This window comes from Haliotis rubra, unplaced genomic scaffold (genome assembly GCF_003918875.1).
Source record: "Haliotis rubra isolate DU_JTF1 unplaced genomic scaffold, ASM391887v1 Scf1078, whole genome shotgun sequence".
Classification (NCBI taxonomy): Eukaryota; Metazoa; Mollusca; class Gastropoda; order Lepetellida; family Haliotidae; genus Haliotis; species Haliotis rubra.
In genome coordinates, this window is record NW_025764979.1 from 145,360 (window position 1) to 171,741 (window position 26,382).

Below are 26,382 nucleotides of genomic sequence, written 5' to 3' on the forward strand. Positions count from 1 at the left end.
TACTATTCCGTATTTGAAAGAACCCACAATATGTGAAATGTGACCTGGCTGTGTGCAAGTTTTGTTATTAATATAAACATATTTAATCTGTATGGGTGTATGTACAAATCATTCCAATAAGATTGAGTTTGAAAAACAATATTACAAAACATGCACTGTACATAAACCAGGTTCCCGGAAATACCTGACAACAAATCTAAATCTAAATACTGCATACTTTAACACATATTGCTGTGATGTAGAGATAATACAGACACACACACACAGATATAATATACCATAAGTTTTAATACAGTAATGTGAATACACAATGCCTTTTAGAAAAGTGGTCTGATGAAACTTGTTATATGTGGGATTACACGTTCTCAGTAAAGTACAGAATCTTGTAATTCTGGGAGGTTGAGTCCCATCTGTGATTCAAACCCACACTCTTGGAGTGAGGCATCTAATGCCAGCACACATAGTCAGATGGGACTGAAACCTACAAATAACTCAGGATCTTTAGTTTACTGAGACTGTGTAATCCTAAGTATAACATTTGTTGCATTTGACCACTTTCTGAAGGACATTTTGTATTCATAGTTTAGCAATGGGAGCCAGAGGGGTACACAAAGTATGTAACCTAAACTATCAGTTGTCAGACTTATAAGCCACAGAAGCTGAGAGGGTAAGATTGTTGTATTTGACCACTTCTGTTGAAAAGACTTTGTCCTATCATCCATATCACAGAGTGGGTTATAGACTGAGCTAAGAATGGTGCATAATAAGTGTGTAACAGGAGCTGCTGATGGAGCCTTAGCCTCTAACATTTATCATAGTTTAAACATAAAAGGATGACCTGGATTTTCAATATGGTTTCTGTGGTGGTCCTGCGGAAAATAAGATCTGAATCTCTTGAACAAATCCAGTTGACATAATTGTTGGGAACAAGCATGTGGGGTTGATTCATTGGACAAAATGTTTACTCTGTTCAGATGACTGACATAGGATGCTGGACAAACAGGCCATTCTATAAGGTCAACTGATTTTCAGTCTTGTAAGGTAAAAAAGTAAACACTGAAAAGCATACATGTTTTTCCTATTACAAATATCCCCAAGTTTCTTCTGACAGTCAAACCTCTCACAACACATATTATCATGAGTGAGTATGTAATATTTTCAATCACCATTTTCATGGGAAAACACCTGAAAAATCAGTCTAGCTTCTGTGGTTTAAGAGATGATCCCATAACACTGACTGAGTTTAGTTTTACGCCGCTTTTAGCAATATTCCAGCAATATCACGGCGGGGGACACAAGAAATGGGCTTCACACATTGTGCTCATGTGGGGAATCGAACCTGGGTCTTCTGCGTGACGAGCTAACGCTTTAACCACTAGGCTACCCCACCACCCCCGATCCCATAACAACAAACTGAAGTTATATAGGTGACATATATAAACGGATACAGTACATATTACAAGGGAAAATAAGCTCTACAAAACAAAGCAACAATCTATAAAATTATTAGATCTTTTTCCCAGTTTGACATATTTACTGTATACCATGTCAGAATGAAGCAATGATTAAGTAAAGGGCTTAAAGGAATTGGTTCAGGTGAGGTGAAAATATACAAAAAAACATATCAAGTCTAAAAATTATTTCAAATAAGATGTGAGAAACAAATGAATAAACTGAATGGAAAAGAATATACACTTAAGGTCTTGAGTATCAGTGTATTATATGTTATCCGAATAGTATGACATGATATCATTATGAACTATTTATATTTTAAGCAATGGACAATGGCAATGTCACTTTGATTCAATATTGCAACACTGAGTTATGTTGATTCATGATTGTTCTGATGAGCAATGATCTATACAACTAAGATCAAGTCATTTAAGTCAAAGATCAGCTGAAGCAGGTTACACGAAGGTCTTCACAATTTATATTTATTCCAAATTTGTGAAATTCAGGGTATGAAGATATGTAAAGCAAGGTATAAATATTTGATTGCATGGCATAAATAACTTGAAATATAGAATTAACATTTTACAATTGCCTTCCTGAGATATTATGAGACATATCAGAATAAGTAAAAGTATGGGATACACGTTTAGTAAATTTCAAACTTCTATCAAATTAAGATACTTATCATACCCTAAGTTATCATTCAAAACAGCAAAGGTTTGAGAAAATTATTTTATGTCTATGTGAAAGCTTTCAAGGCACAATGGCTCTCATTTCATCAGAGATACAGTTTCATAGTCCCTGAAGTTTCAGATTGGATGTACAACATGTAACACACTTACTTCACAGCAAATAATTGCTGCTGGGTTTCACAAATCATAACTATTTGGGGGAAGAGGACATGTATTTAAGGGTGGAGGGGGGTGGATGACTGCCTTTTTGATTGTCTTTTTACACAAAAAAGTGACCGTAGTTGATCCTGAGGAAGATTGCTAAGTTCTTTGATTTATTCAGTTCAGATCTACTCTATAATTCATAGCCAGTAGATGAAAGATCATGTAACTGACAGAGTAGTACTGAGTTCATTTTGCAAATATATCTTTTCCAGGGATTCTTCTCCGACATAAGTTCCCACTATTAATTTGTAGCTGATGAGAAACAACCACCCCAGCAAATCATGTTTCACAGCAAGATAAAATTAAGAAAATGAACATCAAACATGTTCTATTTTTTTCCTTCTTGTTTCTTTTCTTCCTCTGCAAATGCTGGTCCAACAACTCCAATCTGGATGCCAGCATACTCAGTTGATTCCTTGTCAGTGTGGACATGCTGGCGTGGGTTGTGGTTGCTGAAGTCTATCCCAACATACAGCAGGCCATCTTTATTGCGTCCAGTCTCAGCTCCCTGTAATATATTTGACAGTAATATAATATCTACTAAAATAAAAACAGATCAATGGAATTGAAGTGATCATATTGAAAGTGAGCTCTATGTTTTGTCTAGTCAAATCATAACAGGACAGAGTTAACCGACTAATATCATCTGCGTGATGTGTATACCGGTAATCTCATTGTAACACTGTACAAACTAGTTACTGTTACTCTTATTGTCATGCCCCAAAACATACCTTTAAAGTATCAGGAACCAGGAAAACTGTTTCTAAAGTGTAATATGTTCAGTAATGTCCAAGAAACTTGAAATCTTTCTAATTAACATATATCAGCAACTTTGACTTGAGATCTTATGTGTCAACCCATTTAACGCCTGAAATTACGATTGCAATAAATGTAGTTCCATGAATAAGCCTCTTCAGATGCTGCTAGATCTTGGAGACAGGCATATTCATCCTTCAATGATGAAGTTTGAGTGGTGGAGGAAACGATGTGGATGCCCAAGGCACCTTTCCCATAGTTGCTGTTTATACATGTGCAACTGAATTACAAATTTGTCTATCAATCTGCTCTTCATTCTGTTCTTCACCATTGGCAACCACCCGGACAGGCTTATTCATACATTCCTCTTGGAAGATCATCACTCTGGAGTTCTCTCCTCGCTGAACCATATGAAACTCTTGCAAAGACTACATTGCTCCAGAAATCAAAGAAAGAGGTGCCTTTTAATCAGTCATGCTGACAGGAGCTTAAGTCTCTGAACTGCATCCTGCTTGAGTCTCAGTCAGGATAAAGATTGGAAGTCTGTTATTTAGAGAATAACCAACTCGGTACGAGTGATTACGGGAAATATGCCCGAGTTGAAATAATGTTCACAGTGCCGAGCCTTGGTTGTTTTGTCACTAGTAAAGGTATGGGTACAATGTGTGATGCCCATTTCTGGTGTCCCCCACCGTGATATTGCTGGAATATTGCCACAAGCAGCCTGAAACCAAACTCACTCACTCTATCACTCACTAGTAAAAGTATATAACCAGAATTAGATTACTGTCATTGTGATCATAACATATTCTTTGAAACAACATGCACTGATGTTCTTTCAATATAAAAAAATAACAATTTCATAAGGATTAATTTAATTGAAATTAAAAATCAAATAAATTGTAACTCAGAAACAAATCTAAGTGATATAAATGTTCTATGTCTAGTTAGGATGTATACTTTCTTGTGTTAAGAATTTTTTGACGTTACATTGGGCATGTTACATACTGGTACATGCAGGAATGGCTTAACTTAAAGGACAGTTTCACCTAAAACAAATGTAACCAAAGTAACTGCACATTTTCAGTTGTTTATGAGACACTACAGTTTGTATCATTTGTCAAATGGTCAATGCAGAATGCATCAGAATACAAACACATTTAAATTTCAGGCAGATGAGGGAAAAGGCTAAAATGCCTGGTAAATAGAACAATACTGGACCATAACTTGTTTGGTGTTTTGCATCAATAAAACTGGAACTGGACTGACAAAAGTTTCCTGCATTAACTCTGTGGCATCACAATTTGTGACTGCTCATGTTTTGACTTTAGTTTGTTTAACGTTCTGAAGCGTGGTTTCTTCTTTTGTCATTGACGTGATATTTTATAAACGCTTTGATCCTTTTTACCCTCTCCACAAACAGCCTATCAATACTGCAGGCAAGTGGAGGCCATGCGGGTTGTCTCCCCTTGTGTATTCCTGGCCAAAGCACATGGCGCTGGGTTGTACTACATGTTTTCTGTGTGTAGCTGTATATTAGTTTTCCATCGCCTGGAGATACAGTACTAGCATCAAAGGGTGCTTATAATGACGGATAAAGACTTTCAAAACATTTCAGACGTCTTTGTGATATACTTAGTCATTACAAACTGCATCCATTCAAACCTGTCGTAAATTTCACTGTATATATAATACTCACTGTTGGAACTTGGTCAGTTGTGTTTTCAGGTTGATCCTCAAAGTGTGGTTTTCCTTTCTCACCGATTCCAGTGTTCTCATACACATCACCTGAAACAAAGAACTTGTTCTTATTCATGGTGAAGGACATGCATAATTAGATTCACTCTGTCCCCCTGTACCTGTGAGGGAAATTGAAACTGAAACCAGGCCTTTGGTATAACCCATTGGCCAGTTAAGTCTGTAGGGAAAATATTTAACTAATATTTTTTACTCCTGAATACACGCCTGAAGCACAGCAAAAATAAAAATAACCCTTACCTTTCTTTCTCATTTTGTTCCTTGTCTTCAGGGGAGTTTTATCACCTAATAAAGATTGACCTTCAGTTAATTGGTAATGCATTTGACTCACAACAAGTCTATGAAGCCATGAATATCATTTGGACAAACAAAAGATTATAATCAGTTATATCAGATACATTTGCTACTTGGGTAAATTTATGACAGGCCAAGAACCATAATCAGGGAATCACGATTCTTTCTTTATTGCAATCATAGTGGGGTTAAAAGGTCCAATGTTTATGCTCAAAACTAAGCAAAATAATAGTCACATGATAAATAGTTCATAATATACTGTAACTGGCTTAATGTTGGGTCATTTGCAATGTTATCTGAGCTGTTACATGAGGATTTAAGCTTATTCTAAACTCAATATACCTTTTGAAGGAGCTTTCTTGGCTTTACCATTCTTTGCAACTGCAAAAAAATGAAATAAGATGGCAAATTTGTTTTATTGACATTCCAGACCCTCTGGATGACAACTTGTTGTTCATTGCATTTAGTGACTTATTCATGTTGACGTTTCTGAAGTTACTAGAAGCAAGTGTTATATACTTATGATCTGTTCTGATAAGTAGCAGATGAACTTTATCAATAAGAGATAATCACTAATAAGTATTGATTGGATTACGCCAGATGAAGAGAAAGAACAAATAGCACCGAGAAGCCAGGTATACAGTAAAGATTTAAAAGGTTACACAGAATAGTGGAAGGAGCTGATTGGCTACTAGATAAATAGTGGAACAATCATAAAATAGTGTATTGCACTGTTAGATCTTCTTAGGCAGATGGAATGTAATCTCTGATGATCAAAGGTTTGTGAAGACTTTCAAGAGTTTTCTTGTTGTGAAGTCCTGATGTTTGACAGAGAGGAACTGGACTTTGCCAAACTCAGTTTGATCACTAGGAAACTCTTGTTGGTTGTCTTAGAGAGCTAATTTGCTGTCTTGTTTGACTATTGAAGTTTAATTTTCTTTAACTAAAGAAGACAAATAAGTTAACTATTACATAAATCAAACCTGTGACACATAACATTATCATAAATCTTTTTTATTGAGCATTTCCACCATTCTCTAAGCCATTGGAAGGATGTCCACTGCCAACCAAGTAAGTCAAAACACACTATAACTCACAGTGAACATATCAAAAGAACACTCTTTCAATCTATGTCTGAGATTCATGACTTTAGTGATTACACTGCTTTTCACATGTGGTAGTGTTGAGTTGAAGCTTAGTCTCACCATGTGACAACTAACTCTAGCAGTAGATCGCTAGGAATAAGTCGGAGTGAAAAGGAAAATAATATGGATATGCTGAATGTACAACAGGACATTAACGGGGATATGAAGGCAATGAATCAGAATTTCATTTGCTTAACCTTAAAGTGGATAAAACAGTAGAGGAATGTTACAAGCTCCAAACTGATAATAAACAACTAAAACTGAAACGTATAAGTATAGAAAATAATATTGAAGGTCTAGAATGTCGAAGAAGGGACAACTTCATATTCCATGAATTAAGTAGTGAAAGTGGTGAAATGGAAGCACCAGAAGAAAAGGTGTGCAATTCTTAAAAGGAGACCTTAGAAATGAGAAAAGCAGCTGATACTGTAATTGTCCAATGATTCAATCCAAGAAAGAAGAGTTTGCCTATGATAGTGAAACCACTAAAAATCCAACGATACAAGTAACATATACAATGAGGCAAGATCATGACTACCAAAACATTCCTGCAACAGGGTCAGTGAGTATTTCCCACAGAACATCCGAGAACAGGCGTGACCTCTGACCCTTGATAAATAAATAAATGCATCAAAACCCTTTCCACATCTTACAAAAGCAGAGTTGTATGATTTCGACTTTTCCTTATCAAATAGTGATGATACAAGATGTTCATGAAAAGATGAGCAGGACTTCAATGCTCATCTGCTGATGTAGGTGGACACGTCACCATGTGGTTTAGTATTTTGTTGGGACCTGGAACTGGTGTAAACTTGCAACCCTGCTCTCAGATGAATTATATGCTGATCATGATGTTGTATGTGTTTGTGAAAATTTAAAGCTAAACACTTAATGTTACAGCAGTAGTGTAACTGTTCTCTTCAAAGAAAACCAGTTAAATGATAAATAAGTGAAAGATAGCACTTTTACTGATAAATACACCCAAAGTCTATATGACTAATTTATAGAATACTGTTCTCCTGTTGTTTGCAACTAATATCAGTAATTTTCACATTGACAGAGAAAGGACCTGATGTTTGCTTGTTTCCCCAATATATGGCCAAGTTTACAAATATATGAAAAAAGCAAATAAGAGATCTTTCCTTCACAAAGTTTTCTTCTATATATGCCAATATTCTTGATGAAATTAATTGATGACATGAAGGAAGATAGGAAAGAACAGTGTTAGCTCTCAATAGATTGTATCAACAAGCAGCTGAAGATACAAAGAAACTATATAAAGGTTACTCTCCACTCTGTCATGATCCTGAAATATCAACATGAGTTTATGTAACAATGACTTATGTTGAAAGCTAAAATATCAGTTACGAACTGGTATTTATTTCCAGAAAATATCATTGCAATGTTTTAACTTTTAAGCCATAAACATACTGTATCCCAACTGCGTTTAGAAGTGATATACATAACAGGGAAAGTTTATGGATGTCAACTTCTTTATTATGAGGAACACAACGTTTCAGGGTATATTCTTACTCCTTCATCAGGAGAATGAAAAACTTTGAGAAAACTAGGAGGTACATAGCTTTATACGTAGATGTGAAACAACAGTGAAAACAGAACAATGAAGAGCACTTATCAAGGCACTATAGTATGTTTGCAGGGAAAACGTACTGATGAATTTCACTTTAAACAAAAACGTAAATCAAATAAAGTAATTAAGATTGCAAATCTTCATAATTTTACCTTGCCAATTGAACATTTAATCTCAGAATTTTATTCAACTGGGATAAAAGTTATTTAACAAATGATCATAGATTCAAATCGCTATTATTGGTTAACATTACAAGGGGGTAAGCGCAGTAGATGGAACAGTGAAACAAATGCACTTGTGGTACATGATGACTGTTAAGACCAACCCTACTTCTTGGTGTTTCATTTAATGTGCATACCCCCTTGTATGAAAATAAGCAGAAATTCCACAATTACCCTGGTTTTTAGCCTTCTTGTTTCCTGGTTTCTTCACTTCAGCATAGGTTTCATTAGTTTTTGAAGCAGGTTTCAGCTTCTTCTTATCCACAGCAGCATACACTTCTGCCGCCCCCTGGGATCCACTGGTTCCAGGCTTCATGACTTCATCTGAACCGGCGTAGCAGACGTTGTCCTGCATTTCTAATGGAAAAAATCATATGGACGTGTGGGTTTCAAATATTATAATAATTTTACCTATTTGTCTTTAACTTTCAACTTAAGTATATGAATGGTGATGCTATCTCAACAGATGTGTTGGGAAATGACATTGTTCAAGTATGTCATAGAACAAAAACAGATGAACATCTGCATTTTGCAGTATTTGATTCATCAACCTTTTCAAAAAGAATTTTTTTAGAATTGATAATTTGTATTTCCTGTGTCCCCTGTTACAGAAAAGGCAATAGAGCCAGGGGACTCTAAGGTCCTTTGCAAGAAAACTTCATTGATAACAGGAAAAGCAGGATTTTTTTCCAACAAAGCACAATTACAAGTTTCAAATATTTACAGTAAGTTTAAGTTTAAGTTCATTCAGCCTATATTTTATTTTCATGAGGGAATAAGAAGAAAGAATTCAGAAAGTCATTTAAAATTTGCAAAATCATGATATAACATCCACTTTTTATAAAACTTATCTTGTTCACTTTTACTGAAGGATATATTATTTTCAATAAAAAAACCTATCTTGTAAATAATGTCTAAAATGTTTAAAACTAAGAGTAGTTTTTAATACCTTACATTTATATATGAAGAATTTAGCTAACAACAATATTAAATCAAACACATCATCAGTATATACATTTGTTCTCATTCCAAACAAAGTAAGTTGCAGGTCCAATTTCATGTTGTGAACGTGTTGACATTTATCATTCAATAATTGTAGAAAACATTTCCAAAAAGCTTGCACATGTTCACAATACCAAAACAAGTAGGGGATTGTTTCAACCTCACACTGACAAAAGGTACATAAGTTGCTTTCAGCTAATTTGATCTTAAATAAAAATGAATTAGTTGATAGAATACAATGTATAATCCTGAACTAAAACCCTTGTAGTCTTTAAAGGTTTTAAAACAAAAATTCCCATTCAAGTTCAGCAAGCATACAATCCTCCCACTCATTCATGATTGAATGGGTTAAAATCAACATTACCTATCGCTGATTCCTACAAGGTCATATCTAAAAAGATATTATAGTTTAAACCCCCAGACATTTCTTGATAACATCACTGAATATGACCTACAAATTAGGCATATCATAAATCTTACTATTGTAAAATTGCCATTCGCAGCATTATTTATGTTATTTAAAATTTAAAAGTCAGATATTTACTCGGAGAATTGTGTTTAGTGATCACTGATATCTGTTAGGCACCAAATCATCAATACCCGGTAATAACTCTGAAACTTTGCTTGTAAACCTAGAATCATTTGAGATGTTTGGGAAAAAAAGAAAACATGAATGATCATAAAGTTTGAGCAAATTTGTTGCTCCAAGCTCAAGAGATGTTCATTGTGATAATTCTTGACAAATTAGAAATGTAGATATGAATGGTTATGGAAGTGTAGTAGGGCCACGGTGAAAAAAAGACTTTGGTCTCACTATCTCCTACGTAGGACATAGTATCTCCAACTTAGGAGATAATGAGACTAAATATATTCCATTGTGTCCCTACTACGCTTCCGTAGATGGTAATACCCAAATTTTAAAACAGTTAATTAAACAGTTTTCAAATTAATGGTTGAAAAAGACTTCCTATGGGTTTAAAAAAATGTGAACTCCATATATTTGCAAAAATTGAAAATCGGGAATAAACTTTACACTGCACATCTCCTTTAGACAAAGAATCTGATTTCCAATTTGAAAAACATTTCACCAAAAATGGTTGAACAAAAATGTCTTCAGACAGACTTGATGGATGGAAGGACAGATGGAATTCCTTTGTATAACTATACACCGCAACCTCTTTAGGTTGTGCAGAGATACACTTCCACAAAAACAAATTTTGTTGAAATATTTTTTGGAGCATTTTATGACATAAAACTGATGTTGAACAAGACCAATTATGATACATGGTAAAACTAATTGCTCATCTATTCAAGAAAGTACATGTATTTACATGTTAAAAATGTCATTTTATGTTGGCGAAATGGTGAAGTGTAAACCTCATTGTTATCTTCTGATGTCAGAGAGTAAAATTGATTTTCATTTGTAGCAAGGTATTGTTCAAATCAAGTGTAAAATTATATACATGTATATAAATCCATTTCATATATCATTCATTTGTGTAAGTGGTAAAAATAATTCTTTTATGCTTAACAAAATCGCAAAATGCAAAACTAAACACAGTCCCTTTTTCAAAGTGGTTTGATATTTGCAGTTAGATTTAGAAGATCATATAGGAAATTTGATATTAATACTCTGTGTAATTTTACAATCAAAAGGAAGACCCCAGCTACACAGCTACTCGGCAATCCAGGGGGTTAAATGAGACTGCATATGTGTCATGACTGAGACATCTTATTATATTCCAATGAAAACTTGGTCAAATGATGTGGTCAAATTCCGTATTGCACCCCTGCCTGTTCTACATTGCTACACTATGATTTGTTTTATTAAGTAACAGATAAATGGAAGATAAGAGGGTATATAATAAATATAGAATGTCATACTAGTGCTTTTGGATGTTTTGAATTGAACCTGCAGATGTCATGGGTGCAGAGAAACAACTTGTTCTTCGAACTGGTTGTTTCTCTGCTCCCATGACATCTTCTCGTTCGATACAAAACATCCAAATTCACTAGTATGATGTTCTCTATATATATAGCATGGACTATTATTATATTGGTCATGGAAAATATACACACCCAAAACAATATTTCATGAATAAGCGATACATCCTTTCATCATATGGGCATAGATCAAATGACATGGTGATCCATTAATGGCAGTTATTGTGATTAGAAGTTAATGTTAACAATACCACTATACCATGCCCTTCAGTAGGTTATGGAACTATGAGTTTTCGGGATTTTTGTCAAAGTTCAGGTATGAATGAAGCCACTTAAACATGTTCCATAACAACAGAGTTCCTTCGCCTGGAGCCACATATCCCTGGATATTCAACAAAAGCATGACTGATAGAGACTATACCTAATTCACTGTCTGTAGTATTTGTTCCCGCGCCTTTTGATCTGAAAGTTGAAGAAAACTTTGCGAAGTAGTCCTAAAATGGCAAATAACTAACAAGAGCATCATGAAAGCTCACCATTCATTCAAAAGCAGAGCAGCATTTCAAAATGTGTCAAAACATTTCATACGAAACTAAACAGTTGCTTTCCTCATATGTTTCCCATGTTTCAGATACTTACTGAGATACATTATTGTCCTGCTAGACAATGGTACAAGAATCTTCACTGAAATGTTACACACACAAAATGAAGAAGTTGTCATTAATGTACTTATCCACAGAGGTAATACGGTACATGCAAACATGCAAGTCTTTGGTCATGACCGTGACCAGCACCAATCAAATAGGAGAAAGTTCATATATTTTACTATTTAAATCATTGAAAACTGTTCCATTGCATCATGAAAAAACAGCAATTATTCCTTGGTTTGGCACAATTTTTGAGTGACCTTGACCTTCATTATTAATTTTAATGCTTAAAATTTTTAGTATGAAAGCCTTGTGGAATTTCACAGTGATCTTGCCCTTTAAAATCATCCAATCACAGACAAATATGAAGTCTTCATATATTACTGACAGTTCTACCTGAATGAAACCATGTGTAATTTCATTTGACATATCATGACATATCATAGAGTGTTGAATTTTATTGAGTCAAAAATGCTTTGATTTTTCATGAATTAATCTGAAATTTTGCCAAAGTCACATGCAACCAAAAAAACAAACATAATTAAAACACAATTATCACTTATTCATGACTTATGACGTATTGCTGATAGTGAAAAAACAAATATACTAAATTATAACCGTACAATCGCGAATCAAAAGTGCAATTCTTTGTACTTGGGTTTACTTCCCTCGAAACGAAGCACCAGGGAGACCAAACCCAGCCAGAGCGGGTGTGTGTGCACTCAAGTGTAACGAAGTCTTTCATTGGCTGGTTCATTTGCCGATATCCTGAGGGCTCATTGTGTGTATATAGAGATGATCTGTTTGATTAGCATTTTAGAAGTATGGTGAGTAATAAGAAAGAAAGATTCTTTATGGATAACAACTTCTTTTATTGTATATGATGTGACATTTCAGTATGGATTCATATACCGTTGTCAAACAAGAGTGACAACGGTATAAGAATCCATACCGAAATGACGCATCATATACAAAAGAAGAAGTTGTTATCCATAAAGAATGTATATAGGGATATTGGGTTTTGAAAATACATGCTCTATGCATTTGCGTTCGATCCAATCAACAAATACTGAGATGGTGAACTACTGCATGGCTGGAAACTGTGGTTCGTCCAAGTACAAAGCAGGACTTGAAATTGACAATCTGAGTTAGCACCAATTTCCTTCCGTGCCAGTCATCCGAGAAAACTTGACGCAGTTTGTGTGCAACTCACAGACATGATAACATGTATCACACCTGCCTGTTTGTGTAATTACATAATGTGACAGAGACAGAACTCAGGTGCACGAGCCATAAATCAATGTGTTTTGTTTATGGTGTATAGCCTGATTGGTGTTAAGTTCAAATTGTGGTCAATGATTGAAGTTGTGTAGAGCATATTGTCATTAGCAGACAGGCAGGCAGACACATAGGTGTCAATAAAACAGACACTGAGTTTGTCTGTGACAGAGACAGCTTATCACTATCCACATATTTTTCTATGTTTCCATGTATATTAAAACATTTCAGTTTTCAAGCTAAGAAATTTTTAACAATGCAATTAGTATTTCTAATGCTACACTTTCTTGAAACTTGGTTCTCAAATCTGCAACCAAGTATGGAACCAGTGTATTTTTATTACTTCAGACATAAGATGCTTGTAATCACAAGAAACATGTCTTATTCTCCAACTTCGACCACGGCAAAAAGCCTTCCATGCATCACTTGCTGTGTTTTTACGAGTCGCCTTCCCGGTTCAAGCTGTGCGAACCTAATCACTGCGTATGTGCTATGGGCACAGCGCAGCACAGCTGTTGAAACCACTTTTCACCCCAGCACTAGGGTGAAATTAGTGAATCGTTAGAACTCTGATTTTGCAGGGGGTTTTTTCATCGTGTTATTTTTCAACTTTATTAGTTGAATTTGCATTTTTGATAATTTGTTACTGTAAGTCCATACCAAAAGGTATAAGAATCTGCAAAGTTGTGTTTTGCGTTGCATGTGACCTTTAACCATCTTTCATTACATAACCTATTGTGACTATGATCACAATAGAGAGGTCATCCAAAAATTTAACTTGCTTAGTTGTATCAAATTCATAATTAGTTATTCTGTACACGTTTTTTCATACCATTATGATTGATCATGACCGTCAAAGAGATCCCATCACATGTAAAAACTATTATGACCATTTTGAAGTCCTTAAATATCTATCATTAGTGCATGGTTGAGAAAGCCAATAGTAGTGAAAACTCAAATTTGAAAAAATTCTTTAGAATTGGCATCTCAATATATGAACGAAAGATAAAACTTACGTAATTCCCCTCTCTGTCATCATCTGCAATGATACAGAAAACAGAAATGTGAGTCATTTTTATACAAGTATAATGATATAATCATGGCCTTCTTGAATGTGATTACACATCAATATATCTCATTTCATTTTTTCCAGTGGAATATTTGAAACATTTTGGTAGAAAGAGCACTAGGTGTAAAGAAAGTTAAGCAAACATATAACAGCTAGAAGTTAAAACAGTTCAAAACAGTATGAATATGTTATACTCAATATGCCATGCTATTTAAAATGTAATGGTACATGGTGAAATGGCCGAGAAATAGGAAATATGACCTTCATTAACCTAAATGTCTCAGTGAGATTTTGAAACTTTTTAGTAAATGTAGAATAGTAAAAGCGCAAGACAGGATAAAACATATGTATTCCAAAAAGTTGATATTTGCTGAATTGATGGGGAAAAGGTAATGTGCAACCAAAGTACAGAAGATTGCTTGTGCAGGAAGAAAAAGAACCTTACATACTTGATTTTTGTTGTTTATCCAAATGTCAATTTGTGGAACTATTTGTACCATCTATTAGGTGTTTGAAAAGAGGTGAGGATTTCCCACCATTGTGCATGGTAGTAGCTATAGGCTGATGGTACTATTGCTGGCACAGCTAATTATGTATAGCTGACAGCAAAGATGACTTCTTTTTAATTTTTTGCTGTATGTGACTGCAACCACAAATGATGTAATAGGAGAAGAAAGTGTCGTAATACTTATAATAATCATTGTTAACAATATATGTACCTGTTCCTGATTATAATAAATACAATCCCTTCTAGTATGAGATTGCCCAGAAGGGCAGATGGGTTCAAACTAATCCCCTATTAAGGTTTAACAAGAGCAAAAGTGACCTACACATTTTAAATGGCATGTTCCCATTTCGCCTACATCCCATTTCGCCTACAGTCTTAAAACAACAATTCATGGTCTGGTGACTGTTATTTCATGCATGAGTACATAAGTTTACCCCCTTCAGATATAAATGGAATCTCCCCTAGTTTACCTTTAATTTGATTAATAGCACATGTAGACAACATGGCCTTTTGCATTAAAATTGTTCTTCATGTTTTTTATTCACAGCAAATCATAGTACAATATAATACAATAATCAAAATAACACTGGCTGTTAAGTGAGTGAGTGTAGAATGAGTGTATAGCATATTGGGGGATATGGTGTGGTGATACAGTTATGCTGCATTTATTTAATAATAGGGGGCCTCATAAAGAAAGAAAAACCGGGTTGAAACGGGGCGGGGTAGGGGTGAGGGACGATAAGGCAAAGGCCGTGTGTATGGTAAAGAACTGTTTGTGAACTGGCTTGGGGCTGAGGTCATGACCTTTGTACATGAGGGCTGGAGCTAGGTTTGTTTACGCTTTAGTGGTTGCTGATTGGCTGGAAGAGGCGCGGACCTTTTAGCGGAAATAAGACAACTGTAAATAACTGAATTTGTTTCCCAGGTCTAAATGAGCAGGCTTATGTTGGTGGTAGGGTATGAGTATAGAGAAGTGAGGTTTGGGTGCCTGGTCTAAATATATAGGCTATTGAGAAGTAGTATGTTGAGTATTGTTTGGGAGGTTCTAAATTTTATTTATTAGAGTTGAGTTTTGGATAAAAGTGGCTATGGCATGGAATAAATTTGACGGGTTAAAAGGATTTAAAAGCAGTTGTATGTTGTTGTGATATTTAGTTGGAATGCTGGTGTGTAGTTGAGTGATGTTTGCTTGTTGGAGGTGGCAGTTTGTGAATATGTGTTCAATGGTTTCGGGTTGGTTGCAATGTGTGCATAATCCATCTGGGTGTCTGTTTTGTTTGAATAATGGATGATTTAGATTTGTGATGCCGGTGATTAATCTTGTGATGAGTGTGTCCATGTGTTTGTTGCTTGAGTAGGTGAGTGTTGTGGTGATAGGTTTAGTTATGATTGCTTTGACCCAGGTGGATTTGTTTGTGTTGAGGTTCTGTTGGTAGTTTTGGTTGATTATGTGGTGTTTTATGAGTTGTTTTAATTCGGTTTTAGATGTGTGAAATTGAATGGGTGGAGAGTTTTGTGTAGTGGCTAGTTTGGCTGCTATGTCTGCTGTGTTATTTCCTTGATTGTGTGTGTGGGCTGGAATCCACATTAATGTTATGTTTTTATTTAGTTGTTGTAGTGAGTCGGTTTGTATAATTGTGTTGTGTATTAGGTCGTTACGTGCTTTTGAGTGCTTGTGTTGAAGTTGTTTGATGGCGCTGAGAGAGTCTTAGTCTCTAGTACAGACCCTGAAGCAATTATATCCAAGAAAGCCCACGCAAGTCTAGAAAATGTGGCAAGTCTAGATTTCCTCAGCTTCAGGGTCTGTACTAGACTAAGGCTTAGTCTCTGAATATATATAATTTTGATAGTAACAAACAAGCCAATTTATATTGAAAAGGAGCCCTAGGGAGACCAGAGAACCTGAGGAAATCTAGACTTGCTTTATTTAGGGCTTTAGCACTGCAGAGAGGGCTTGGGAGTAGGGAAATTAATGTGGTTCAGGGACTGTGAGACAGACTAGGTCTGTACCAATCTGCTGAATTCACAAGCCAGAATATGGCTTGTAATTATCAGTTGATCTCTAGCTGTCACTGGTGTTTAATATTAACTCATGGGGAGCCTCCCCCACCACTCCCTAAGACCCCACGCTGAGCCAAGGCCTCCTGCTTCTGCCCTGTCCTCTCACTCCAGACAAACAACATGTGTGATTACACTAGAGACCTGATGACTTATAAAATCTGAGTATTTTCCTTAACTGTTTCATTTTACACTGGCGAAGAGAGGGGATCATTTCGAAAAGTTTTCCATCTCAGGGTAAAAATGAATTGGAACTTTGATGAGGATGAAAGCAAATATACATAGCATTTGTCCAAATCAGAATACAGTGATTGAAAAGTACTTAAGTGGTGAAGATGTCTTGTATTGTTCTCCATCCAGGAGTGGAAAATCACTGACATTCGAAATTCTCCCTATTCATACAAGTCAGTAGAAAATACAAGCCATGCTACTGTTATTGTTGTGTCATCCTTGATTAGCATGATGAAGAGACAAACAGAGAAATATAAATCATTATGCTCAAAGCAGTGTACCTCAACGATGTAGGCATTTGTGACTTTATCCATAAACTTTGAAAAGACATTGTCATGGGGATCTGATGGCATATTGTTATCCCCTGCAACAACGAAGCAATTGTGATAGCTTAACCAAACTTGGTACACATGTCAACCATGATCCCTAGATGTGCCTTTTGGGGGTTAGACCCAGATATGATTTTTATTTTGAGGATGTCATCTTGTCCAGAACAGAACTTTAAAATCGTTGAATATTTCGTCACCAAACTTGGCACATAGATAGGTCTGGCGATATACTGGTGCCTTTCGGTAGTTTTGGATTTCTTAATAAAACATATTTTGCGTTTCCATGGCAACAAGTTTGACTTTGACTGAAATTGGTGGTAGGGCTCTTTTCCGGAGCAGAACTTAAAAAAACTTTCAATACTCTCCTTCCACTTTGTAATATAGTCACAGATTTGGTTGGCACATATCATTGCATCCCATTTGAGTAGATTGATGCTCATACTATTGATCACTGGATTATCTGGTCCAGATTCTATTATTTACAGACAGCTGGAATATTGCTGCGTGTAGCATAAAACTAAACTCACTCACTCACTGTTATATACACACCAAAACATTTGACATAGTCGTAACTAACTGACATATACACGAAGAGTTTTTTGCCAATGCGGGGGATATTGATGACTTTTTCTGCTTGTTACATTATTTATATGCGACATCAATAAATAAATTTGGAATTTTTTTGGTTGAGATCCAGTTATCCAGCCACAGGAATATCAAGAGATGCTACCCTTAGCTTAGCTGGTATCCCTGCTTGCTCTCAAAATAGATTTGGCGACACTTGATACTCATTACCCCAAATCCACCCACACCACTGGCAGTAGGACTGGGAGGTGGTGGGGGCAGTAAATATTCCTGTCACACACAATTAAAGCAATAAAGGGTGATACGAATCTTTGTACATGTTGTGAAATTCCAAGAAATTATCCCTCTGCAGATTTGTTTAGTCTCTGAAAATGAAGAAAGTCTCAGGGCTCCTTTTCATTATATTATATTTTTCTTTACTATGAACATTTTTCAGTAAATTATGTTCATTTCAGAGACTAGTTGTTAGTAAAAGAGAGTCTGTAAGTAATAAGATGTTGGTGTGGGGCATGGTGGGAATGAGATGAAGTGCTGTTAAGATTGCTGTGAGTTCTGCTGTGTTAATGTTTGTGTGGTTTGTATAGTGGAGGTTTGTTGTTAGGGGGGGGGTTTGGTTGACGTAGATGCCTATGCCTGTGCGTTTGTTTGTGCCGATGGAAGCGTCTGTATATATTTGGGTATGGTTGGGATAATATAGGTTGATGTGGGTTTGGATGAGGTTTGTTTTGGTTTGGGTGTCTGTGGATTTAGGGAGATTTTGGAGTGTTTCTACTAGGGTGGTATCAGTATTGGGTGGGGGTTTGTCGTGAATGTAGCTTGTTATGGGAGGTGTGTGTTGTATGTTGTTTAAGTGGTGTGAGTGAAGCAGACTGTTGAGGTGAGTGAGTAGGGGGGCTTTGTTTGGGTTGTTTTTAAATTTTTTGATAGTGGATTTTTTAATGTTTGTGTATTTAGTTGTGATGAGTTTGTAGATTGGGTTGTGTTGGGCCCCAGCCCAGTAATTGAGTGCGGTTTGATTTATTCGTGTTTTGATTGAAGGGATGCCTGTAAGTAGGAGAAGAGTGTTGTGGGAGGTACCAGTCCTAGTGCCTAGGGCCTGTTTAAGGGCTTTATACTGTATTGAGTTTAATTTTTGGAGGTTGGTTGGGGAGATAGAGTGGAGGACCGGAGCAGCATAGTCCAGTCTAGACTGTATCAAAGTTTTGTATATATTAATCAGTGTTTGTTTGTCGGCTCCCCAGTTTGTGCCGCTGATGGCTCGCATGAGATTGAGATCTTTTTGACATGAGTTGACCAGGTTATTAATGTGGGGTGTCCATGTCATGTGTTGGTCGAAAGTTACACCTAAGAATTTTGCCTCTTTTTCAAACTTGATTTCTTGGTTGTTGAGGTGAAGTTTGGGTGTATAATTTTGCATTCTTTGTTTTTTGAATATGATGCCCACGGTTTTTTTAACGTTAATGTGGAACCCCCATTTCTGGGCCCAGTTTTGGATGTGGTTTAGCATTCTTTGAGTTTTGATTGTGGCTTGTTTTCCTGAGGTGGATGATGTCCAAAATGAAATGTCATCAGCAAATTTTGCAGTAGAAATTTCTGGCCACTTGTCCGGAAAAATGTCATTTATCATAAAATTGAATAGTGTTGGGGAAATTATACTCCCCTGGGGGGTTCCATTTTCTAGTGGGAAAGGGTCCGAGACAGTGTTGTGTGATTTGACTATTATTTGTCTGTTATTAAGAAATGCTTGAATGAAATTTAGAATCCATCCCGTGTATGGCATTTTCTTTAAGTTTTTGTATTAGGCCACAGCCAGATCATGTCGAAAAGCTTTGCTGAAATCTATAAAAATGGCCAGCGTGTATTGTTTTGTGCTTGGGCTACCTTTATATCATGTTCCAAATGTAAAATGTGATCCAAAGTTTGCCTATTAGGAGTGAAGCCACTCTGGTCCTGCTTAATTAGGTTATGGGATTGAATTTGGTGTTTTAGTCTATTGTTTATTATAGACTCTAGTGTTTTACATAGGTGTGAGGTAAGGGAAATGGGTCGAAATGAATCTGGGGAGTTTATGGGTTTCCCTGGCTTTAGGATTGGTACCACCTTGGCTGTTTTCCATGAAGATGGTATGTTTCCTGTGGTCCAGATATGGTTGAATAGGGTGAGTGTTAAGTTTAGGATGTTTGGTGGAAGTTTGTTTAGTATGGTGTATGTAATGTTATCTGGACCAGGGGCTGAGGCTGTTTTTTTATGTTTTAAGGCTGCCTTAAGTTCGTGTATGTTTATGTTTTTGTTTATAGGTAGATGTGAGTGGGGTGGTTCAGGTGAGTAGGGTGGGTGATTTTTAATGGTGTTTTGGAAGTTTTGTGTTTAGTTGGTGGAGCTGCTAGTGTCCGAGAAGTGGGCAGCAACAGCATTAGCTTTATCTTTATTTGTGGGGAGGTTCGGAAGGTTAGGTTGAATTATGGATTTTGAATTTCCCTGTATGGCTTTAAATTTTTTCCACATTTTCCTCGAGTTATGTTGATTTAGCCTAAGGGTTGAGCAAAATTTTCTCCAATGTTCCTTTTTTGCTGCCTTGATTAATTGTTTTGTATTATTTCTGAGTTTTTTAGCTAAATGTAATTTTGAACGGTCCCTCTTTGATTTATTAAGGGCCTTTTTCCTTGCCTTTCTGGCGTTAATAATGTCTTGGCTCCACCATGGGACTGTTTTTTGTGCTTGAGTGGTCCGAAATGTGGGTATGCATGTATTTGTTATATTGATGATGGTGTTTGTGAGTTGTGAATTAAAAGTTTCTGTGTCGGTGTTTATAATGTTTGATGGGTCAATTTGATTGCAGAGTTTGGTGAATTTGTTCCAGTCTGCTTTGTGTATATTGTATTTGATTTCGGCGCTAGAAGTGGGGGTAGTTTGGGGGTTTGTATGTGATTCTGGTGTAAGTAGTGAAGATATGGTGATTTTTATGGGGCAGTGGTCACTGCCCCATGTGTCTACATGTACCTCCCATAGGCAAGCTTTTGAGTATGTAGGGGTGGTGATTGTAAGATCTATTGCAGTTGGAGATTGGGCGTGGGAGAGAGGGTATCTGGTGGGTTGATTGTCGTTTAGTGTGACGAGGTTGTGGTCGTCTAGCCAGTTAGTTAGAAGAAAGCCGTTATTATCAGTATAGGGTTTTGTGCCCCATAATGGATGGTGAGAGTTTAGGTCCCCGAGGATAAAGGTGTTGGGCGTTAAGAATTTTGCGATATTGTCTAAATCTTGGGGTATAAGTTTAATAGAGGGTCTTCTGTAGGTATTTATGAAAGTTAATAGTTTATTATTTATTGTAGTTTTTATTGCCAGGACTTCTAAGTTAGTAGTTTGAATGTCAATTTCTGAATAATTGAGTTTATTTGAATGAATATTCCCAGTCCCCTGCTGGCGGACCTGGGAGATTTATTGGCCGGGTCTATCTTTCCTGATATAATTGTAGCCTGGGATTTTGAAGGCGAATTTTGGTGAAAGTTTTGTTTCTTGTAAGAATATTATTTAGGGGGTTGTTTTAAGCGATGAGTGCCTTAAGCTCATGCCCGTTTGCTTCGGAGGCCGTTACAATTCCATTGTATCAGAGCCATGACTCTGCGTAATTTGGAATATGATATTATAATAAGCCATGGATGGGGCAGAAATTTTGAAGAGAGGGTTTAAGTGCTGCTAGGGTAGCTTAGTGGTGGGTTGTTTTATGAGAGGATTTAACTGCTATGATGAGACTAGCTAGACTCTTGTGATATATTTTGTTGCTGCGTGCAATGTTATGTAATTTTTTGGGTGTGGGATTGTTCATGAGTATTGCTGCAGTGATGAATTCAATAATGAGGTTTAAATTGTGGTTTATTTTTTGTGGGGTGAGTGTGAGATTTGTTTGTGGGGCAGATGTAGTGGATTTTTTAGGTGGAGTGACCGGGTTTTGGTGAAGCGTGAAGGAGGGTTGGGTTGGGGTGGGGTGGAAGATGTGGGGAGTGGTTGGTTGGGGTTTGGTGGGTGGGGGGGGCAGTTTTGGAACGGGTTGTTTGGGTGGGTTGGATGGGGTGGGGTTGGGAAAAGAGGGAGTAGTGGTTTTGGTGGGTTGGGGATTTGGGGGTGGGTACTTGGTGGTGGGTTGGGGTTTGGGTTTGGTTGGGTTTGGGGAAGGGTGGGTTAGGGCGTTTGGGGAGGTTTGGATGTTGGGGAGGGATGGTGGTTGGGAGGGAGGTAGGGATGGAGGTTGGCGGGGTTTATGGATTTGGTAGGGCAGGTGGGGGTGGTAGGAAGGGGAGGAGGTGTTTGTGGAAGAGGAGATGTTTGAGGAGAGGAGGACGATAGTGATAGTAGGGAGTAATTATTTTTGTGGATGTAAGTTGCAGGTTTGGGCAGGTCAGTTTGTTTGAGGTGCTTGTTGATTTTTAATATTTGTGTCTGTTTTATGGGGCAGGTGTTTTGATTTGCAGAGTGTCCTTGTATTTGACAGTGTATGCAATATGTAGTGTGGGTGCATTCTGTGATGTCATGCATGTCTGACCCGCATTTTGGGCATAGTGAATAGTTTTTACAGTTGTCTGTTGTGTGATTGAATTGAAAGCAGTTTTTACATTGTGTTGGGTTTTTACGGATGGGGTGTACTTTGTAGTTTAATGCGCCAAATGTGATGTAGAATGGTAGGGTGGTTGATTGAAATGTGAGGAAGGTTATCTGGGTATTGGGGTTGTTTGCGGATGGTTGTTTTGTGTTTATTGTTTTGTAGTCTGTGATTTTGGGTTGGTTTGTGATGGAATTTGCAATGTGTATATACTCTTGAATGTCTGTTTGTGTTTCCCTGTTGTCGATGTGAATGACCCCCTGTGATTGTGTCTGCCACCTCGGTTTCTCCCATTTTATTGTGTTTCCGTCAATTAATGTGTGTTTAAGTGTGTTGTTGAGTGAATGTTCATCTGGGAATGTTACTTTGAAACCTCTGCCACAGAAGTTTATGTATTTGTAAGTGATTTGTTGTTTTTTTCAGGCAGAGGGCAAATTTGTTTGTAGAGTAGGTGTGATTTAGGGGTGTGTTGGTGTTTGTAGCGAATGCTAGAAGTAAGTGTTTGGTTGGTTGTGGCTGCGGTGGGGTGTCTTGGTCACATGTTTTTTTGCTGGATTGTTGGGTTGCTTCGGGAGAGATGTGTGGGCGTTTTTTGTTTGGTTGGGTATTGGTTTTTTTTGTGGGTGGTGGTGGTGTTGGTAGGGGGTTTGGCTATTTCCATGGGTTGGGGTGGGAGTAGGTGGTCTAGATCTATCCCGAAGTTTATAGGTATGGGGTTTACATTGTTTGGAGAGGTGAGTTGTGGAAAGTGTTTGTTTGGGGTGGAAAAGAGTGATGTAGAGGGTAGTGGGGAAGACATGTTTGGGGTGGGGTGGGGGTGGGGTGGGGTTGAGAGGAGTTGGGGGGCAGTGGGTGTGGGTGTGGTTGTATTACATATACTATATACAAAATAAATAGGACAAACATATAAGATTGGTGAAACAAAGATGAAGTATTTACAAAACAATTGGTGAGATTTAGTATTTACAGATTATGAATTTGGTGATGTTATTTACAAGAGGCAAGTTATACTTGCGGTTTGGGGGAGGGGCCTGAGCCCGAAGAACCGGTGGCTAGGCGCCCTTGCCGAGACTTTTTGATTCTGAATGTCTATGATCAGTAAAAAATGGCGACGTCAGGGTCGGGCGATTGAGTGACTCCAAGTAGATGCTGCGGCTTTGTTCAGCTTGACCAGCTCCAAGGACCGTCAATCAATGAATGGGTGTAGGCGATAAGGGACTCAACCGTTTAAATAGATAAAGAACTTAGATGTTGATCAAATCATCCAAAAAACCAACTCCTTGCTCACCCCCTTTTGACAAATCTATCGGTATTACAACATCCGTTCTATTATGACACCGCTTTTGATATTTATGTCATCTTTAACAATCTTCCCCATCATTGTTGTTGTAAGGGTCACTGGTCTCCATTCTTAACCTTGGGACCAATTCCAATTTCTGGATTCCTCTTTTCCTTGAATGAGCCAGGAACAAGTTCATTCCCTTGAGCCATGCACGTCAGGAAGAATTAACAATGGAATTAAATCTGCTAAATGTTGTTTCAGAGAACTTGCTTAAATTGGTCACTTCCTCTTATGTTTGATTTTGTTGGGCAGGTACTCATTGTGGCATGTCAATGAACATGGTGTTTATTAAGATGGTCAGCGCTATTGTTATTTAATTAAATTCCTGATTTCCTGCTTCCTTCTTTAAAGTTTGGAGTAGCTTATCAATTAATGATGTATTATCAAATCATCCTTCCCCACCTGTATATAAGAGGTTTTAGATGGTCAAGTCTGATATATCACACTGCATCATGGAGGTTATTAGGAAAAATAAAGGTGGTTTCAAGCTAGCGCTAGATGGGTATATGTATACCAAGAAAAGTTCAAACAAAAGTCGTACTAGGTGGCAGTGTTAAAAAACAAGTTGGTCACGACCATCCATCATTGTGGGTAGCAATCGAAGGATGTGCCTGAGAAGCATGACTTTTCACGTGCGGTCAGACCACGTGCTCTTGACCACGTGGGAAACGGTCAAATCGGTCAGTTGTGTACAGGTTATGCTTGGGTTAAGACATAATTGAGTTTAGACGTCAGTTGAGTTCAGGTTTCCCTTGAGTTCGGTTGTTTCTTGAGTTGGGTGACAGCTCGTCAAAGTAGGATTTAGATAGACTGATATAAAGAATGTATTAGTGCATCGAAATAGAAGTTCCATATAGCTAGCTGCTATAGAGCTAGATACTGTATATAGTAGAGTTACGCTGCAATAGAGCAAGATAGTGTAGATAATAGAATTTAAGGTATCACATTAAGTTTCTTGCCTCATTAGCATTTGTTATAAGAGATTCACGTTTAGTTCCCCATTTGTATTGTTTGAATTATTTCATCAGTTTAATCAAAAGAGTCACGTTCAGTTCCCCAAATAGCATATTTCGATACTTTAATTTTAGTTAGTTTAGTTTTCAATTCCACTGCGCAACACTGACTAGTCATTTACACTTGACCACTTTAGGCTTACTCCAAAGGACATCAAGTAGCTTGAGTTTTTTCAACTTCAGTATGGTGAGTATATTTTGTTGAATAATCTGTTTATTTATCTGTCAGTTGGGAAGTGCTAGAGTAGCCTACATTTCATCACATTATGATGCATAACCAGTTGAGATACTATTGGTACAAAATGGAGTGGTCAGGTTAAGCGGTTGAGGTGGAAAGGTATAACAGCCTGAAACCTCCAGAAACTGAATCTTTCAAAGAGAGGCCAGGAACATCCAAGCACCGCAAGTTTGATGAGGTCTCTACTGATAACAGGACCATATAGCAACTTTGTTAGATGTGAAAATGAGTAACACTGAAAACCAGTATTGGGAAATCTGGTAGATTAGAAAAAGTGACAAGGAAGCTGTTTTGACAGAACTGGCACCTGGAGTGCTTCCTTACAGTTGTATTGCTGTCTGAACTGACAAATGTTTGCTGTTCATTCAGTTGTACATATTACACTGTGAGTTAGTCAGGTTGGAATAACTTACCTTTTGTCCTTCTGTGTCGAATCATAAGACCACCTGCCACAATCGCAACCAGTAAAAGCACACAAACTGAGACTGTAACACCAACTATCACGGCTGTTTGTGAGTCCGCTGAAACTATGTAATCAATAAGAATTCCATTCTACATTGATACATGGTAGAAGGCTTTCACATTCGTTTTTATATCCAACATAACATGTGAAATTCTTTTGGCACAAAACAGACAAGAAATTGAAAAATAAGATTTTCCTGAACGTATATCTCACTGAACTGCATTTTGTTCGATACACACGCATGCACTCACTCACAACACCCACACCCACACCCACACCCACACCAACCGCCCACTAGCCATAAATTACGAATGGTCCCTACGTCTCAAATCATAACCATTGATATAAAAAAAACCATAAAAATTGGGAGAGGGGACCTGGGCCCCCTAATAGCAAAAGGAACATCAACACTACAGGTTATAGTTGAATGATTTGGCCCTTGAGATGGAATGTCTAACTTAACACTATCAATTGAAATACAAGTGTTGTCTGATGTAAACAATTCTCATGCACTCGTTAAAGTTCTTACGATCAAGTTTCTTCTCTGTACGTCCAGTCACATGTTCAGTGTAGTTGCTGCTTCCAAACTTGTTCCAGGCGACAACCCTCACATAGTACAGTGTGTTAGAGTTGAGATCATTGATGGATTTCCCTGTCTCTGTATAGTTCCCTGCTGTCTTCCAGTTCTCCTCGTCTGTGCTGTATTCTACAGTGAATGTCTGGTTAGCTCCACCAGTGAACCCCTCCTTCCAGGAAACATGTAGAGTTATAGGGCCTTCTGGGGAGACACTGATGTTTGTTGGGGTACTTGGTGGTCCTGGAAATATAAGACATACTGCCACTAAAGGTCCTAGTAACAGAGCATGGGCCAGACTCATCAAACAGGGGTTATTGGTACTCCATAGAGGGACCAAACAACATTACATATTTCTGGTAGTATGATATCATGACTTATGTTTGCAATATGA

At 37.3% G+C, this 26,382-nt stretch overlaps 1 protein-coding gene across 4 annotated transcripts; it reads right to left on the minus strand.

Annotated features, from left to right (window-relative positions):
* Positions 1 to 268: 268 nt before the first annotated feature.
* On the minus strand, positions 269 to 26,050 carry LOC124280732. Of its 4 annotated transcripts, none has more exons than XM_046716718.1 (9): positions 25,944 to 26,050; positions 25,365 to 25,472; positions 14,001 to 14,023; positions 11,481 to 11,521; positions 8,288 to 8,470; positions 5,499 to 5,537; positions 5,103 to 5,147; positions 4,804 to 4,892; positions 269 to 2,856 (listed from the first exon to the last, which is right to left on the minus strand). In XM_046716718.1, exons 3-9 carry the CDS (start codon positions 14,021 to 14,023, stop codon positions 2,677 to 2,679), a joined length of 600 nt encoding a protein of 199 aa, XP_046572674.1. In that variant the 5' UTR covers positions 25,365 to 25,472; positions 25,944 to 26,050; the 3' UTR covers positions 269 to 2,676. The 4 variants fall into 4 exon arrangements, with proteins under 4 accessions (XP_046572674.1, XP_046572685.1, XP_046572688.1 ...); XM_046716729.1 differs by having other exon boundaries at positions 25,365 to 25,457; positions 25,944 to 26,032; XM_046716732.1 differs by lacking the exon at positions 11,481 to 11,521.
* Positions 26,051 to 26,382: the final 332 nt, after the last annotated feature.

Excerpts from the sequence above, each read along its gene's own strand:
- LOC124280732 (XM_046716718.1), bottom strand. The coding sequence starts at position 14,023 with ATGATGACAGAGAGGGGAATTAC. Across the intron at positions 5,538-8,287 it reads CAAGAAGGCTAAAAACCAGG|TTGCAAAGAATGGTAAAGCC; the intron begins GTAATTGTGGAA and ends ATTTTTTTGCAG. Across the intron at positions 2,857-4,803 it reads CAACTGACCAAGTTCCAACA|GGAGCTGAGACTGGACGCAA; the intron begins GTGAGTATTATA and ends AATATATTACAG.